General features: G+C 56.5%; 7 protein-coding genes across 7 annotated transcripts; 5 read left to right on the forward strand and 2 right to left on the reverse strand.

Annotated features, from left to right (window-relative positions):
* Window positions 1-81: 81 nt before the first annotated feature.
* Window positions 82-946, reverse strand: ACO1O0_007057 (SDR family NAD(P)-dependent oxidoreductase; the record flags this gene model as incomplete). The annotated part of the gene is made up of 2 exons (XM_083196432.1): window positions 82-777; window positions 827-946. The coding sequence occupies 2 exons, from the start codon at window positions 944-946 to the stop codon at window positions 82-84; spliced, it is 816 nt and encodes a 271-aa protein (XP_083047640.1).
* Window positions 947-1282: 336 nt separating this feature from the next.
* ACO1O0_007058 (HET domain-containing protein) lies at window positions 1283-3382 on the forward strand (the record flags this gene model as incomplete). The annotated part of the gene is made up of 2 exons (XM_083196433.1): window positions 1283-1616; window positions 1698-3382. The coding sequence occupies 2 exons, from the start codon at window positions 1283-1285 to the stop codon at window positions 3380-3382; spliced, it is 2019 nt and encodes a 672-aa protein (XP_083047641.1).
* Window positions 3383-4086: 704 nt separating this feature from the next.
* Window positions 4087-4965, forward strand: ACO1O0_007059 (uncharacterized protein; the record flags this gene model as incomplete). The annotated part of the gene is made up of 1 exon (XM_083196434.1): window positions 4087-4965. One exon carries the CDS (start codon window positions 4087-4089, stop codon window positions 4963-4965), a length of 879 nt encoding a protein of 292 aa, XP_083047642.1.
* Window positions 4966-5515: 550 nt separating this feature from the next.
* On the forward strand, window positions 5516-7915 carry ACO1O0_007060 (protein kinase family protein; the record flags this gene model as incomplete). Its single annotated transcript, XM_083196435.1, has 2 exons — window positions 5516-5660; window positions 5712-7915. 2 exons carry the CDS (start codon window positions 5516-5518, stop codon window positions 7913-7915), a joined length of 2349 nt encoding a protein of 782 aa, XP_083047643.1.
* A 3673-nt stretch (window positions 7916-11588) lies between these two features.
* ACO1O0_007061 (glycoside hydrolase family 47 protein) lies at window positions 11589-13388 on the forward strand (the record flags this gene model as incomplete). The annotated part of the gene is made up of 1 exon (XM_083196436.1): window positions 11589-13388. One exon carries the CDS (start codon window positions 11589-11591, stop codon window positions 13386-13388), a length of 1800 nt encoding a protein of 599 aa, XP_083047644.1.
* A 583-nt stretch (window positions 13389-13971) lies between these two features.
* On the forward strand, window positions 13972-14871 carry ACO1O0_007062 (alpha/beta hydrolase; the record flags this gene model as incomplete). The annotated part of the gene is made up of 1 exon (XM_083196437.1): window positions 13972-14871. One exon carries the CDS (start codon window positions 13972-13974, stop codon window positions 14869-14871), a length of 900 nt encoding a protein of 299 aa, XP_083047645.1.
* Window positions 14872-15046: 175 nt separating this feature from the next.
* ACO1O0_007063 (uncharacterized protein) lies at window positions 15047-15340 on the reverse strand (the record flags this gene model as incomplete). Its single annotated transcript, XM_083196438.1, is given in 2 exon segments — window positions 15047-15234; window positions 15247-15340. The coding sequence occupies 2 exon segments, from the start codon at window positions 15338-15340 to the stop codon at window positions 15047-15049; spliced, it is 282 nt and encodes a 93-aa protein (XP_083047646.1).
* Between the last annotated feature and the right edge of the window lie 258 nt (window positions 15341-15598).

A 15598-nucleotide genomic window follows, 5' to 3' on the forward strand; every position in this document is an offset into this window, starting at 1 on the left:
AATAAGAAATATTAGAAGACAGGTGTCTCGAAGCCAATTGCCCCCCCAATGCTCACCAATGCCCAGCGCTCCTGAGGGATCTCAATACATGGCCCATCCTCCACTGACCGACAGCGTCTGGCCCGTCACCCACCGGCTCTCCTCGGACGCCAGCCAGGCCACCACCTGCGCGGCCTCGTCCACCGTCCCGAGCCTCTGCTGCATGGGCGTCTGCTCCCTCTGCGCCCTCACAATGTCCGCGGGGATGTTGTCCAGCATCTCGCTCTGTATAGGGCCCGGGCTCACCGCGTTGACCGTGTGCCCGTCGGCGCCCAGCTCGGCCGCCCAGCACCGCGTCATGCCCTCGAGCGCCGCCTTGGACGAGCAGTACAGTGAGAGGTCGCGGAAGCCATGGCGCCCGCCCACCGACGAGATATTGATGATGCGCCCACCACCACCACCACCACTGCTGCTGCTGCTGCTGCTGGGGAGGTGTGGCTTCACGGCCTGCAGGAGGAGCAGTGGCGCCAGCACGTTGAGGTGGTAGATGGAGTCGAAGTCGGCGGGCGTGATGCCGTCCAGGGGCTTGACCAGCTCGGCGGCTGCGTTGTTGACCAGAACGTCGATGCGCGGGCCAAACGCGCCCACGCACTGCCGGACGATCTCGGGGGCGCTGGCCGGGTCGCGGAGGTCGGCCCTGACGGCGATGCACTGCGAGGGGCGGTCCAGCGCCTCGATCCTCGAGATGAGGTCCTTGACGGATGCTTCACTGCTGGGGGATGTGTACGCTGCCACGACCTATGCTCTTGTAAGTGTCAGGTGCCTTGCTTCGGAGAATGCATAATACCTTGGCGCCCCTCCTGGCCAGTTCGAACGCGAAGCCCAGACCTAGGCCCCGGGATGCGCCCGTGACAATGGCAACCTTTCCCTCCAGAGTCTGGAAGTTGCTGGTCTCTGGTGAACCCATGGTGGATGCTGCGAGGGGCTGACGGGGCTTATTGCAGGACTAGGATAGGCGACTGCACAGTGAAGAGATGCGTTCCAAGTCCCCAAGGTCCCATCATGCGCCCTTAAATCCCTGGGCGATCTGAGTTTCGGATGTAGAAGGCCTGTGGTCGGCTCTCGTTAACGCCGAAGAGGCCGTGTTTCGGTGTTTAGGCGACCAAGCCAAGTCCGTTGGCCCCACTCTCGCCGGCCCCTGTGCCGGCCGGAGGCCCCATTCGATCCTCCTGTCTATACTACGACGATCAATGAAGACAGGCGGGGTTGCATCATGATTTCCTCAACCTCACAAGTGTCATCCATGGCAAGCGCATCCATCCCCCCCGGGTCAACCGAGGCTGCTGTGCCCAAACCCTGCCCTGCGTGTCAGCACCCGAGGGACTCGGGAGGCACCGCTACGACTGTCGCTACCACCTCTCTCGGAAAGCTACGCCAGGGGGCCCATAAGGGCTGCATCACCTGTGGCATCTTCGCCTCCGCTATCCAGAGGCTTACTTCTGGGACTGAGGATGCCGATCCGGATTGCGACGATGACACGAGAATCACCTTCGAGTTGCAAATGAGCTATTTCGGAGATAGCCTGGCTGTCCATCTCCCCGCACTGGAGCTACGCATTTCCTTCTTTGCCGTTGAGGGTTAGTCGTACTCGAACCTGCACCTACTGTGTACTGCACCCCCCGCGGATCCTTTCACTGATCCCTAATTTGGATCTGTAGACACGCCATGGCTTCGCCATACAATGCCAGACCTCCCACTCGGCCAGCCCATGCCGCAGAGCACACGCTCCGAAGACAGCGTGGAGTGGGCCAGGCGCCAGCTGCAGCGATGCGCCGACTCCCATGCATCGTGCCAGACGCCCAGCTCAGAGCCGCTCCGGATGCCCACCCGCATCATCGACATTGGATCCTGCGACTGGGATCTCATCTCCCTAGTGGACTCGCCCAGGCAGTTTGAATCATACGCCTGTCTCAGCTACTGCTGGGGCGACCGCCCCTTTCTCGCCACTAGGAAAGACACCATCGACTCTCACCGTGCCCGCATCCCGTGGGACCTGCTGCCACTCACCTTCCAAGACGCCATCTTGTTCCTTCGAAGACTCGGGATCCGCTACCTCTGGATTGACAGCCTCTGCATCATCCAGGGTGACTCGGACGACTGGAAGCGGGAATCCTCGCAGATGGCCTCCATCTACCAGAATGCCCACCTCGTCCTCTCCGCCACCAAATCCGCCAACGCCCACGGGGGCCTCTTCGCGGAGCCCGGCGACGAGTACGAACCCCACGTCCTCCCCGTCCCCGTCCCCGACGGCCGCACCGAGCACGTCTGGTTCCGCCGCTCGCCGACCCACCTCCCGGGGCCCCTCGTCTTCGGCCGCAGGCGGCAAAAGGCCCTGCTGCCGACCCTCAGCCGCGGGTGGATCTTCCAGGAGCGCCTGCTGGCCGCGCGCGTGTTGCACTTCGGGCCCCAGGAGCTGCTGTGGGAGTGCCAGGCGCAGTCGGCGTGCCAGTGCGCCGGCCCGGGGAGGCACCAACCCCCCGCTGCGGCGGTGTCGAGGCTGAGCTGGGGCCGCGGCTCGACGCAGAGCAAGAGCGCCTTTGGGATCCGGGGCTGGCCCACCTGGGGCGGCGCCGAGCGCGAGCTGGGCCGGTGCTGGCACGAGCTCGTGGAGGAGTACTCGCGGCTGCAGCTGACGCACGAGGCGGACGTCTTCCCGGCCTTCTCGGGCGTGGCCAGGTGTTTCCAGGAGGTCTGGAGGTCGGCGAGCCTGGCTGGCCTGTGGAGGAGGAGCCTGCCGTGCGATCTGCTGTGGCACGTGGACGTGCATGACCCCGTCGAGGGGCCGGGTCCCCGGACGTGGGGGCGGCCGAGGGCCTGGAGGGCGCCGACGTGGTCCTGGGCGTCTGTGAATAGCCCGGTGCGCATCGTGGATACTTCGGCGGGCCTGGAGGCCTGCTGCGAGGTCGAGGAGGCCGTGTGCGAGGCGGCTGGGATCGACCCGACGGGCGAGGTAGTGGGCGGGTTCATTGTTCTACGCGGGAACGTGATCCCCACCGTGTTGAATTACTCAGATGTCGGCTCAGGCGCACAGAGGCCATGGAATCTGTATAGGTTAGACATTGTCAAGAACTTGGTCAGCAATGTTTGGGCTGACACGGACACATCCGGCCAAGGGAGGGGCCATTTGCCTCCTCGTTCGGAGGTATACTGCTTCCCGGTCGGGGTGAAAACAATATCAAAAGCGGTAGAGTGCCTCCTGCTAAAGAAGGTGGATGTCGAGGAGGAAACGCGGTATGAGACGTATGAGCGCCTCGGTCAGATGGAGCTGCCGTGGTCTCCGCGTGCCGGACTAGATGAGTGGATTGACCCGGCGAGAAGGAATCACACCATCAAGATAGTTTGACGATAATTGCCTAGTCGTACCAGGAAGATATTATCGATAATAGTCAACAGGCGGGTCCAAGTAATGGGGGCTTACAAGCTGAAAGTGGTAGGTGAATTATATATTTGTGCGGTACGCGCACACCCTGGAATGTGATCATGCACGATAGGATTAAAAATGCGCGGTGGATGACCGGGGAAACTTCCGGTTCGGCAGCCAATCTCGATCTCAGCTATCGTCAATGTATACTAGGATCGCAGCTATACTAATAGTAGTAAAGGCAGGACGGCTCGTATTAGTCCATAGGAGGCAGAGGCAGGGGATAATAATAGATCTTTCGAGTGCTGAGTGAAGAACGGATACTCTCATATGGATACAATTTGCGATCCCTAGCCATGATTAAAAATCGTCCGTCGTAGTACCTATTGGTGTGCTGCGTGAAGCTACTGCCTACTAGCCAAGGTGGGATGTAAATACATCATTATTGAGTTTCTGTCCCCGCTTCGCACACAAAGACTTCTGACTTGGCAGTGATATTTAAGTAGGCACTCTGGACTAATAGCAGGTGGTTAATAAGGCACTGTCCGCCGGTTCCAGTCAATATCTGCGTTGCCATCAGTAGCTACTACTTGATCCAAGGCGGCCAACCTGGAAGTCGGAACACGCAAACTATCTTGTATCCGGCATCTCACATCTCGATATTACGAACGGGAATAAAAACTACCATGGCAGTCTGGTTCGTCACCGCCACCTCGTCTGGCTTCGGCCGCGAAATCGCCCGAATAGCTCTCGCTCGCGGCGACACGGTCATCGCCACAGCCCGCAACACGGCCAAGATCGAGAACCTCAAGCAGGCCGGCGCCCACGTCATGCCGTTTGACGTGACATGGCCGCTGGCCGATATGCAAGCGACAGCCAAGACCGTCTTTGAGCGCTTCGGGCGCGTCGACTACCTCGTCAACGCGGCGGGCTACGTCCTCGCAGGCGCGCTCGAGGAGCTGGGGGCTGACGAGGTGCAGGGCATCTTCAACACCAACGTCTTCGGCATCATGACGACCCTCAAGGCCTTCCTGCCGCACATGCGCGAGCAGGAGGTGGGCGCAGACGGCGTTCGGGCGACTGTGGCGGCGATTGGCAGCATGGCCAGCTGGGAGGGTGCGGCGTCGTACGGGGCCTACTCGATGACCAAGTTCTGCGTGTCGTCGATGATGGAGGTGCTGCGCCAGGAGCTGGAGCCATTCCACATCCAGGCGACGGTGATTGAGCCGGGGGCCTTTCGGACGGGGTTCCTGAGCCCGACAGCCAAGGTCGAGTCCAAGGAGCAGATCCCGGCCTACGAGGACGAGAGCACGCCCACGGGCAGGATGCGGGCGATTCTGAAGGCGACGGACGGGGTTCAGCAGGGCGACGTCAGGAAGGGCTGCGACATCATCGTCGACATGCTGACGAGGACGGGCGTGGCCGAGGGCAAGGAGCTGCCGGCGAGGATCGTGCTGGGCAGTGACTGCGAGAAGGCGATTCGCGACAAATGTGCGCGCACTGTGAGCCTGCTGGATGAGTGGCAGGATGTGATTAGGAGCACCGACTATCTGAAAGGGGAGTGATTTGACGATGAATTATTGGGGGCATTATCGCAGTGTCGCTGTCCAGGCTTCCATTTCTTAATTTGCCCCCAACCGGACTGTTGGATGCTACTGTGTACGGCTGTGACGATGGCAAGAATCAATGGTTGGGGCCTCAAGACCCGCCCATATTTTGAGGCACGCCCTTCTCCTCTTCCGAAATGATGGAAAGGTTGAGAGGGGGGTGGCACAGCCGAATCGCCTTCGACAGAAGATACCCCAAGGCTTTGTTAGATGTGTTGACCAGCTAACCCCGCATTGTCATTGTCGTAGAGTGGCTGCTGTGCGCATATTTCGCTTTGCCCAGCTCTGGGGCTGTATCTATACTTGCTGTCTTGCCATCCAGCGTTCAAGATATTGAGGACGGATTGCTCTCGAATGCTTCATCATTTCTGGCGGCGCCTCTTGCTGACTCATCATACTCCATATACCAGCCACGACTATCCGTACCTAAGTACCTAGGTAGAAACGCCACGAAACGCGACCTCTGCGCGCTGTTCGCATCTCGCCCATTGTCTCCATGCCGCCCACAATGGCGGATGAACCGCGTTCGAAAATAATCCAGGAGAACCCCATCGGTAAAGGTCTCGATAGGTTTCGCGCTTCGTTTAATACCGTATGCAACGGGGCAGGTATTGCTTCTTCCCCAGACGTCCTCCAGCAGCTGAGCCAAGAAGGTAAGAGATACGAACTACTTCCTCCAGCCTGCTCATCTAACTGTCATGTAGATCTCCAGGATCTCGCCCTTGATCTTCTCTTATCTCTGCAAGGCCTCCGAGCCCCTCGTCTACTTCGTTCCAGTGGCCACGGCAAACATCTCCTTACCGATCTATCGAGACTAAATTCCGCGGTCATCTCTGACGACTTTGACCTCGACCATATTAAACCCCTCTTGGAGTCTGCTATTGCCGATGATATAGACGATGCGCTTATCTGGGAGCAAGTCTACCTTGCTGTGACCGAATCTACTCCACCTCCCTGGCCGATCGCGTCTTCGCTCCAGCAAACTCCATGGCTTCACAACACGAGCAGCTTCGCGAACTCCTCCGAATACCGCCAAGACGTGGATAGAGTCCTTAAGTTGGAGCTCGGTCCTCTCTATGTCGGCCTTCGTGATTTCCGCAAAACATATTTTGGAAGCGTTACAGGTCTTGAGGCAGCCTCCGAAGCCGTCTTTGAGAAGTGTATGGAAGGTAGCAGCCCACTCTTTAATAACGGGTGGAGAGGGTGGCCAAAGGATGCCAACCAAGATGATGTCTTGAGTTGGTTTGCAGACTTGAACGAGACGTTAGTAGCATTGGCAGAAGGGCATAGGTCTACCCCGTCACACCGTCGGAGGCCACTAGCACAGCCCAACAAGCCGATTCAGGGCTCTACGGGGGAGCGCAAGATTGACATTGGCTTCGTAAGCAACCCCCGCGCCAAGAGAGATTCCCGATGCCACTGGTCAGAGATCCTTGTGCCCGGAGAGCTCAAGAGCAACCCGTCTGCCGATATAGCCTCGAAGGCGTGGCTTGATCTCGGCAGGTACGCGAGGGAAGTACTTGCTGCTCAAGATACGCGACGATTTGTGTTAGGTTTTACCATCTGCGGGTCCTTTATGAGGATATGGGAGTTTGATCGCCTCGGTGGGATAGCGTCCGAGCAGTTCGATATCAATCATGACGGGCTACAATTTGTGTCTACGGTCCTTGGGTTTCTCTGGATGAGCGAAGAGCAGCTTGGTTTCGACCCTACAATCACCTCAGAAGGCGGCCGGCGGTTTATCACGATCCAACGGAACGGTCAGACAGAGCGACTAGTCATTGACAAGTTGATGAAACGAGCGCCTTGCATCGCCGGCCGAGCAACTACATGTTGGAAAGCCCATCGCGAGGAAGACCCGCAGATACCACTTGTAGTCAAGGACTCTTGGCAGTACACAGAGCGGGAAGAAGAAGGAGAGCTATTAAAGGAGGCAACCGAGAAAGGCGTGGTCAACGTGGCTCGGTACTACCATCATGAGACTGTGTTTGTCCATGATAAAGCCGACGATATTCGAGGTAATGTTCGAGGTGGCCTGGATATCACGCAGGCAGGAAACTATCGGCCGGAACGATCAGTGCTCCTGTCCAATATGACTACAATTAGCGGCCCCCGGGAAGGACGAAGCAGCAGCGCTGCTGGCGTGAAGCGATCGTCTAGCCAAACTGGCGTCTTTCTGCCGCCCAAGAAGCGATCATGTTCGACCTCGCCGACAAAGGCTCCTAGTAATGCTTTGCCAAATCGGGTACACCTGCGTACTATTATTCGCGACTACGGAACCCCCATCTACAAGGCAAGCTCCCCATCAGCCTTGCTTATAGCACTAAAAGGCTGTATTGAAGGATACGAATCTCTGTTCAAGGCAGGCTTCCTCCACAGAGATATCTCGATCAACAATCTCATGATCAACGAGGATGCCGATAACCCCTCGTGGCCTTCATTCTTAATAGACCTCGACCTCGCTATCAAGGTGCAACGAGAATCCGCTTCGGGAGCAAGAGGAAAGACTGGCACTAGGGCCTTCATGGCTATTGGTGCACTTCTAGGCGAGCAGCACTCCTTCATGCACGATCTCGAGTCATTTTTCTGGGTCCTGTTCTGGATATGCATCCACTACGATATACAGGGCAAAGGTATTAGGCCAACCGAGTTTGACAGCTGGAATTATGAGAGTGATAATAAGTTGGTTCGATCAAAAGTCGGTACGATAGGCGACGAGAGTATCTTTCTCAAGATCGCGGAAGAGAACTTTACGTCACACTACCAGCCATTGATCCCGTTGGTCAATAGACTGCGTAGGAAGGTATTTCCAAACGGTGAGAGATGGAAAAGAGAAGACCTCGACCTATATTCCAAGATGCGAGATGTGTTACGGGCGCCACTAGAAACAGAGGACTGCGACTCTTGACATGACCAAGTGTTGGTTCGAGTTCCTTAGAAATATAATCTTAATGTCAAGCAATACACGATTTCAGGAACTCGGGACGTTGCTAGAAAGATGACTAGCAAAGCAAGCTGTTTGAAGCCACTAGCATTCATAATAGTCATCATACACGGCAGCACGTACAGCACCATTGTAGAATTGCATAGGTTCGCTCCCTAGTCGCCGCTGAATAGACGTACACATCGAACGGGGAGATGGCAGGAGCATTTGTCATCCTGCTGATCAGCAAGGGGACATTGCTGGAGCGGGTGGTGTAGGCCGCGTTTGACCCTCCACGGCACATGGGTTAGTTATAGGTGGTACATCTTCCGGGAACCTCATAAGGGGCGATGGCTTCCGGGTGTGTATGCGTTGTTCCCGGCTGTATATTTTCGGATTTTGATACTTGTTGGCTGAGGGTCTCACGCGCGATTCCTACCAGGTACGACGAATCAGCAGGAACAGAACCGGAAGGATCGTTATGAGGGGACGGTCGGCCCGAAGAAGGTCATCGCTCTATTATAGGTTCCATAAGGGGCATACCCATTTGTGGATCGACTCGAATCTTCTGCTGTTAGGTCGATCACCTCCGGTAAGCAGGTTCCCTCAGTCCTCGGGGGGAGCCGCCTGCCGATATAACTTCTGGGTATCTGATGGGACCGTTTGTCGCAGTGTCGTGGCAATTCTCGGGGCTGTCACCTGACTCCTAGACGATCCCTGGGGAGAAATTTTGATTATGAAGCGTGGCCGCTTGTGGTCCCGTTATTGCCTCCTCCGATCCATAGGTTTGTTGACCACCTCGACTATGATAATCTGCCTCAGGAGAAAGGAAAGCTCTCCATTGCCGATTATTCTCGACTTATCACATTGACTTGTTAGAATAACACATAGTTAAATTCTCGTTTAAGACGTACCGTCTAATGAATCCGATCCATCTCCCTCTTCCTCTGCAAACTGCGCTGCCTCCCGTTTGTGTAGATCATCCCAGACTAACTGAATATAGGGAATATTAGACACCGTAGGCCGCTTCGCATCAAAAGCCGCGAGATCCTTGGAACCTAGCCATCTAACCGTGCTTTTATCTGGAAATCCAGGCCGTCAAAGTATATTACTGGGAATTCGTGCTGTACAATGTAAGCCCCGCCATCCTCATGTCCCTTTGGCCATCTAAACTCTTTTGTCCGTCGATCATAATCGTAGTATGTAGGCACCTTATCCGCTAGGCCTCAACTTTCAAGTGTGCCTGGCACACTGAAATTTCCAAGGTTTTTCGTTGGCAAGAGTAGCAGTAGCACAGCCTAACATTTCTTAGACTTGCCCCAAAACCCGAGATATACTTTACCAGGGGGGCTGGATCAACTATCGACTTGAATCCTCTCTGTTTATGCCGGTTGCCATGAGAGGGGATGTTCTTGTTGGGTCACCCTCGATTTCCACTACTTCTGCGAAATGCGGCGCGAGCGATAGCATTGTTCTTCTTGGTAAGAGTCTCCGTTTTGCAGAGACGCTGGTCGGAGCTGTTGAACGTCAGGTGCCCTGACTGAAGGGCAGCCCATCACAATGGCCCCACCTCCACACACTAGCATGCTAGATATTAATAGCCTCAGTGGGTAGGATCTGCATTCTGCCGTACTCCGTACACGCAGACACTTACCTACGGATACACACCAATCCACACACACATTCGTTCCACATTGATTGTGCTGCCCCCATCACAGGAGCAGCTGCCTCAATCAACGCACGGCGCATTGACCATTCAAGCGGGGAAATCCTGGTCAAATGTCGGGTTATCTGCGGATATCGGAACGGGAAAACTTATGTAAAGGCCATCGACGTTCCTCGCTTCTATCTTGGCCCCTGAACAGTCGAGTGACAAGGTGATGCAGGTAAGGTGAATTTAGTCTCATTGAGGCACCATTTGGGACTGAATCGTTCACGTTAAACTCCTTGTTATCTAATATGGACGCTTCGCTTACCTTGATACGAGGATGGGTTGAAGGACTTTGGGGTAACCCATCCACCACTAACAAAGATATCAAAGACATGCCGCTCGGGGGACCATTGTCGAAGTTGCACTTGACGACCGTTGTTGACCCGAGAAAATTCCTTTAGAGATACTTTAAATGCCACGATGAAATTCAACATGCTGGACGGGAATTCAATACCTAAGGAATATGCGCTGGGGTTCAATGCTAAAATAGGTACGGTATGCCGATTCGTCACCGCGTCGATAACCCCGTGGCAGTCCCTAGTCTCTTGGGAGCGCGGGAAGGGCCCAGAAAACATCAACCGGTAGAGAGCAAGTTTTTGGAAGTATAATTATTCATAGGACTGACAACACTCCTGCCCCTAACCTTATGGCCTCTGTGGGCTATCACGCTTCCTCCAATGCTTTTTTAGCTTCGTAGGACCAACATCCTAGATTTTACATGTACTTTCTTTCAGTCCTACGGCTGGCTAGTTGGCTCCGGGCCACTATGGCTGTTGGTTGGTGGGTTCATTTCTTCTGGTCTTTTGACTTCTTTCCCTCTGAAAGACTGGCTTGCTTCGACGTGTACTATTCGTAGCTTCCGTCTGCTATCCATCGAAGATGATTCTGATACTCCTCGCTCCGCTCCCACTCGTCTCTATATATAAGGAGCCACCGTTCCCTAGTGTAGACGGTCGAGTTTTGTTGAAGGAAGTGGGTTATTGACTTATTTTGGTCTTGCGTATTGGTCAGCTTGATTACCTTCAACCGTTATTTCTACTGCCGGGTGTGCAGATCCCTATATTTAGCCTTCAATCATAGTGTGTTGGGGGACGCCCACGTTCGTTGCTTTTGTGATCAGAGGGTTATAACCTATAAACCGCAACAGGGAATTCCAACCCAAAAGGTATTGAGGTTGTTTTTCGCCATGTATATAAGACGGGCATCAATCGCACAGATGATTGATGCCGATCAAGGCGAGTCTCCTTGGGCCCCACCTGTGATGCCCCACGATGTTGCTATGGGTCCTTTGTTCGTGCTCTTGTGCATAGGTAGCAGCAGTCTTTCCCCAGCTCAATAGTAGTAGAGGAGTTTGAGAAGAATAAGCAACATTTACCCATGAAGACGTCCTGACGGAAAGCCACGCAATACTATGGCTTAGCACTGACGGCCGCTCCGGCCGACCTCACTGATGAGGGCCTGGCGACATTGGACCCTGAGATTCTTAGACCCCTGTTCCCTTGTTGCGGCTTGGACCCTGGGCCCCTGGTCGGCAGGGGTCCGTGTGGAATGCAGCATCATCAGTGCGGAAAGGCATGGATCCGTTGAGCACCTCAATTTTCGTTTTCTGATCATGGATCAATGCGTCTCTGGGGAGCTCCTGCTGCACCTGCTCGTATGGACAGATCAACAATTAGCGATGATCCGCTGTAGACAGGCGAGAGAGGCCCAGGTCAAAGGTGCCTCACATGCTACACGATCAGTGCACTGAGTGCCCTGTGCTGCATGCAGCATCCAAGATGTGGGGTGGTCTGGACTCACCGTGGACTCACCTTGGCAAATGCCAGCTGCACCCGGCGTTTCCTTGGGGCCCATTCTTCACCTCCCTCGTCCTCCTCATCCATTTTTCTCCCTCTCCATGATCAAGTCGACCCCGGCCGACTGATTGCTTGCCCTTGCCCGACAGCCATGCCTGTCTGGCGGAGAAACCAGCTCGTCGCAGTCGCCCTCGTGCTGATCGTGACCTTTCTGCTCTGGCACGGCTGGCCCGGCCCGCAAGAATCATGGTCCAGCGCCAGAATTGTCTCCTTCTCCTCCGATGATCCCATCCCAGAGCCCGACCCCAGGTTCTTCTGGCGCCGCATCGAGCGTAACTATCCTGTCGACGTCACCCGTCCTCTGCCGACAAACCCCACGACCACCTTACCCGCCGTTCAGGCCACCAGCTTTGGCTGGGAGGGCTCCGCCGACAAGGCAAAACGCCTCGACCGTCAGCAGACCATCAAGGACTCCTTCGGCAAAGCATGGAACTCATATCGCCGCCATGCCTGGCTGCGCGACGAGCTCACGCCCGTCAGCGGCAAGAAGAAGGACACTTTTGGCGCATGGGGGGCGACGCTCATCGACTCCCTCGATACCCTGTGGATTATGGGCATGTGGGAAGAATTCGCACTCGCCGTTGATGCCGTCCACCGCCACATCTCCTTCGAGGCCACACCCGCGAGGGAGATCAACGTCTTCGAGACCACCATTCGCTTCCTCGGCGGCCTCATCTCCGCCTACGACCTGAGCGGTGACACCCGCCTCATTGTCAAGGCCCGCGATGCCGGCGACATGCTCTACAAGGCCTTTGACACCCCGAACCACCTCCCCATGTCGCGCTGGGATATCCATTTTGCTGCAAGGGGCCACCGGCAGCAAGCCTCTGACATAACTAGGATAGCCGAGCTGGGCACCCTGAGCCTCGAGTTCACCCGCCTCAGCATCATCACCGGCGATCCCAAATACTTTGACGCCGTCCAGCACATCAGCGAGCTCTTTGCCGCTGCCCAGAACACCACCAAGATCCCGGGGCTGTGGTCTGCCTTTGCTGACGCCGCCAGGCCCAAACTCGACATCAACGGCGAATACTCCCTCGGCGCCATGTCGGACAGCATGTACGAGTACCTCCCCAAGATGATGGCCCTCCTCGGCCAGCCCGACATCTACGCCGGCATGTATACTCAGAGCATCGATGCCATTGAGAAGAACCTCCTATACCGGCCCATGACACCCGATGAGCACGATATCCTATTCCCCGGTGTCGCCCATGTAAAAAAGGACGAGGAGAGCGATGCACTGGAGTACTCGCTTGACACCTCGGCCAGCCACCTGGCCTGCTTTGCCGGCGGCATGTTGGCCCTGGGTGGACGCCTCGTCTCCAACAAGACCCATACAGAACTGGCAGAAAAGCTTACTGGGGGTTGTGTCTGGGCTTACAGCAACACAACTAGCGGCGTTATGCCGGAGAACTTCTACCTGCAGGCCTGTCCCTCATTGGAACCCTGCTCGTGGGACAAGGCCAAGTGGCACGAAGGCATCATCCAACAGACATCGAGCACCGACGTTGAAAGCATTATCGAGGAGGAGATGCTCCAGCCTGGTTTTACCAAGATCTCGGACCCACGGTACCTCCTCCGCCCCGAGGCTATCGAGAGCGTCTTCGTCATGTACCGCGTGACGGGGGATGAGGCCTGGCGTGAGCATGCTTGGGACATGTGGAGATCCATCGACAACCTGACCAGCACCGAGCTGGCCAACAGCGCCGTGCACAACGTCAACCTGCGCGAGGGCGACCAGCCGTCGCTGATGGACTCCATGGAGAGCTTCTGGATGGCCGAGACGCTCAAGTACTTTTATCTCATCTTCTCCGATCCGGATGATTTGAGTCTAGACGAGTGGGTGTTTAACACGGAGGCGCACCCGTTCCGGCGGCTGAGAAGTGACTAACTTGTCCTGTTATACCATGGATGGCATACGATAGATAGGCGTTGAATGTATTCTGAACACCCTATTCCCCCCCCCCCCCCCCTCCCCCCCCCCCCCAGAAACCAGCCTACCAGATGTGAGATGCTCACCAGGTATGTCCATGGCAAGATACTCGGCAACCCGTCCGCGCCGACCAAGCTGCAAACTCAATGATCGAGACACTGGGTCTTGGGTTACACACTCTAGAAACGGCAACCTTGAAACCCCGAGTTTGACAACTCATCGCGCGCCCAATGTGCTCGCACAACATATCGTCCTCCGCCTGTGGTTGGCGAAGCCCCTGCATCCTGCTGGTCGCACAACAGGCCAAGTCGACCCCGAAGGGGAAGACTCATGTTTGGGACGTGCCCCGAGTCATGCACCTGCTCCGGACAGGCGGCCACCCACACGATACTCGTAGCTCTTTATTAGTGCCATGGGGACCCTCCCTTCCCGTTGTGGGTATCTACCACTTTAGAGCCTTCACCTCTTTGCACCTCAAGACGGGCACTCTCTCTCATTGAAAAAAAAAAACTCACTTACAGAAAAAAAAAAAGATGCAATCATGGACCTCCCGCGCGTCACCATCCCCCCAGCGCAGGCGCACACACACACCGTCATCTTCCTCCACGCGCGCGGCGACACACCCCGCACCCTCAGCGCCGTCCTCACCTACACGACCGACTCGCGGGACTGGTCCCTCGTCCAGAACTACCCGTCCTTCCGCTGGGTGTTTCCCGGGGCCGGCGTGTCCCCCAGTGCTGCTGCCACCACCACCACCAACACCGGGTCGCGGCCTGCCGATGATGTGCTGCTCCCGCCGCCACAGTCGCAGTGGTTCGATGTCTACGACGAGAAGGAGCTGGCGGACCGCGAGGAGGTCCAGGTCGAGGGCCTGAGGGCGAGCGTCGCGGCACTGAGGAGGGTCGTCGCGGAGGAGGCGGCGAGGCTGGGGGGACGGTGGGACAGGGTCGTGCTGGCCGGGGTGGGCCAGGGGGCGGCGGCGGCGCTGCACACGCTGATCAACCTGGAGGTGCAGGGTGGCGGTGATGGGATGGCCGGGGGCGACAGGCCGAGGCCGCGGAGGCTGGGCGCCGTGCTGGGGTTCTCGTGCGGGATGCCGCTCATGGGGAGGTCACTGGCTGACACGCGTGCTGTGCTCGGGCTCGAGAAGGTGCCGCAGGATGACGAGGTCATCCGGGGGACGCCGATACTGTTGGAGCACTGCATCGATGATGGTATCGTGAGTGTCGATTCCGGGCGACAGCTGCGGGACCAGCTCCGGAGCTGGAGTGCCCAGGTCACATGGAGGGAGTATGCCAGCGGCGGACACTGGATCCATGCGCCCAAGGGGATGGACGACGTCCGGGAGTTCGTACTTGAGGCGCTGGGGGTGAGCACGCCGCGCATCGCGAGGCTCAGTGTCGAGTCGGGGGTAGGCCTGATACACGCAGGGTTCAGGTGAAGAAATTCCGAGGCTAAGGGGGCAACGGGCGTGTCTTATTCAGCGTATATCCATTTTGACATTCAAAACTTGACAAGTCCCGTTCTCTTTGCGATAGGATCTGCTTTGGACCAGAAATATGCATGTGACACTGATTCTGATCATCCAAGGTTGCGAAATCTGCTTCAGTTCATGGCTACTCGACAGTCCTGGCCTGGTTCGCTTTACCAGCCTCGTCGAGAATCCTCGAGGATAGCTCGCCCCACGGCCGACCATCTGGGTCGACCCTGGCGATCCTCTTGCCCATGTCCTCCTCGCGGTCCTGGCAGGCTGGGCAGATGCCCTCTGAGTGGTGCCTCCATTTCTCGTTGACGCACTGCATCGCTGGACACGGACCCTTGAGGTTGTAGCCGATGTAGGTGTGGCACCGGTCCCGGAGACGGACTCGGTAGCACCCGCAGGCAAAGGTAAATGCGTCCCATTTGCACATGGCGATTGTGTCTTTTCTAGGCCAACGGAGAGGATGGAATAAGAGATTTGGAGGGAATTGGTTGAGATGATGGGAGAAGGACTGTTCTGACGACGGATGGGCTCATAGCTGTAGAAGTGTTTCTTATAGTCATCCGGGGGGCCAAAGGATTCATCAAATCCATGGCAGTGAAGCAAGGTTGCGAACATGTCCGGTGGTGATTCTATGTGAAGATCGTGACACTTGTAACACATAGCTTGGGGCAGCCAAGGCTCGAAC

This window comes from Amphichorda felina (assembly GCF_050947745.1).
Source record: "Amphichorda felina strain 45539 chromosome Unknown scaffold_7, whole genome shotgun sequence".
Lineage (NCBI taxonomy): Eukaryota > Fungi > Ascomycota > Sordariomycetes > Hypocreales > Bionectriaceae > Amphichorda > Amphichorda felina.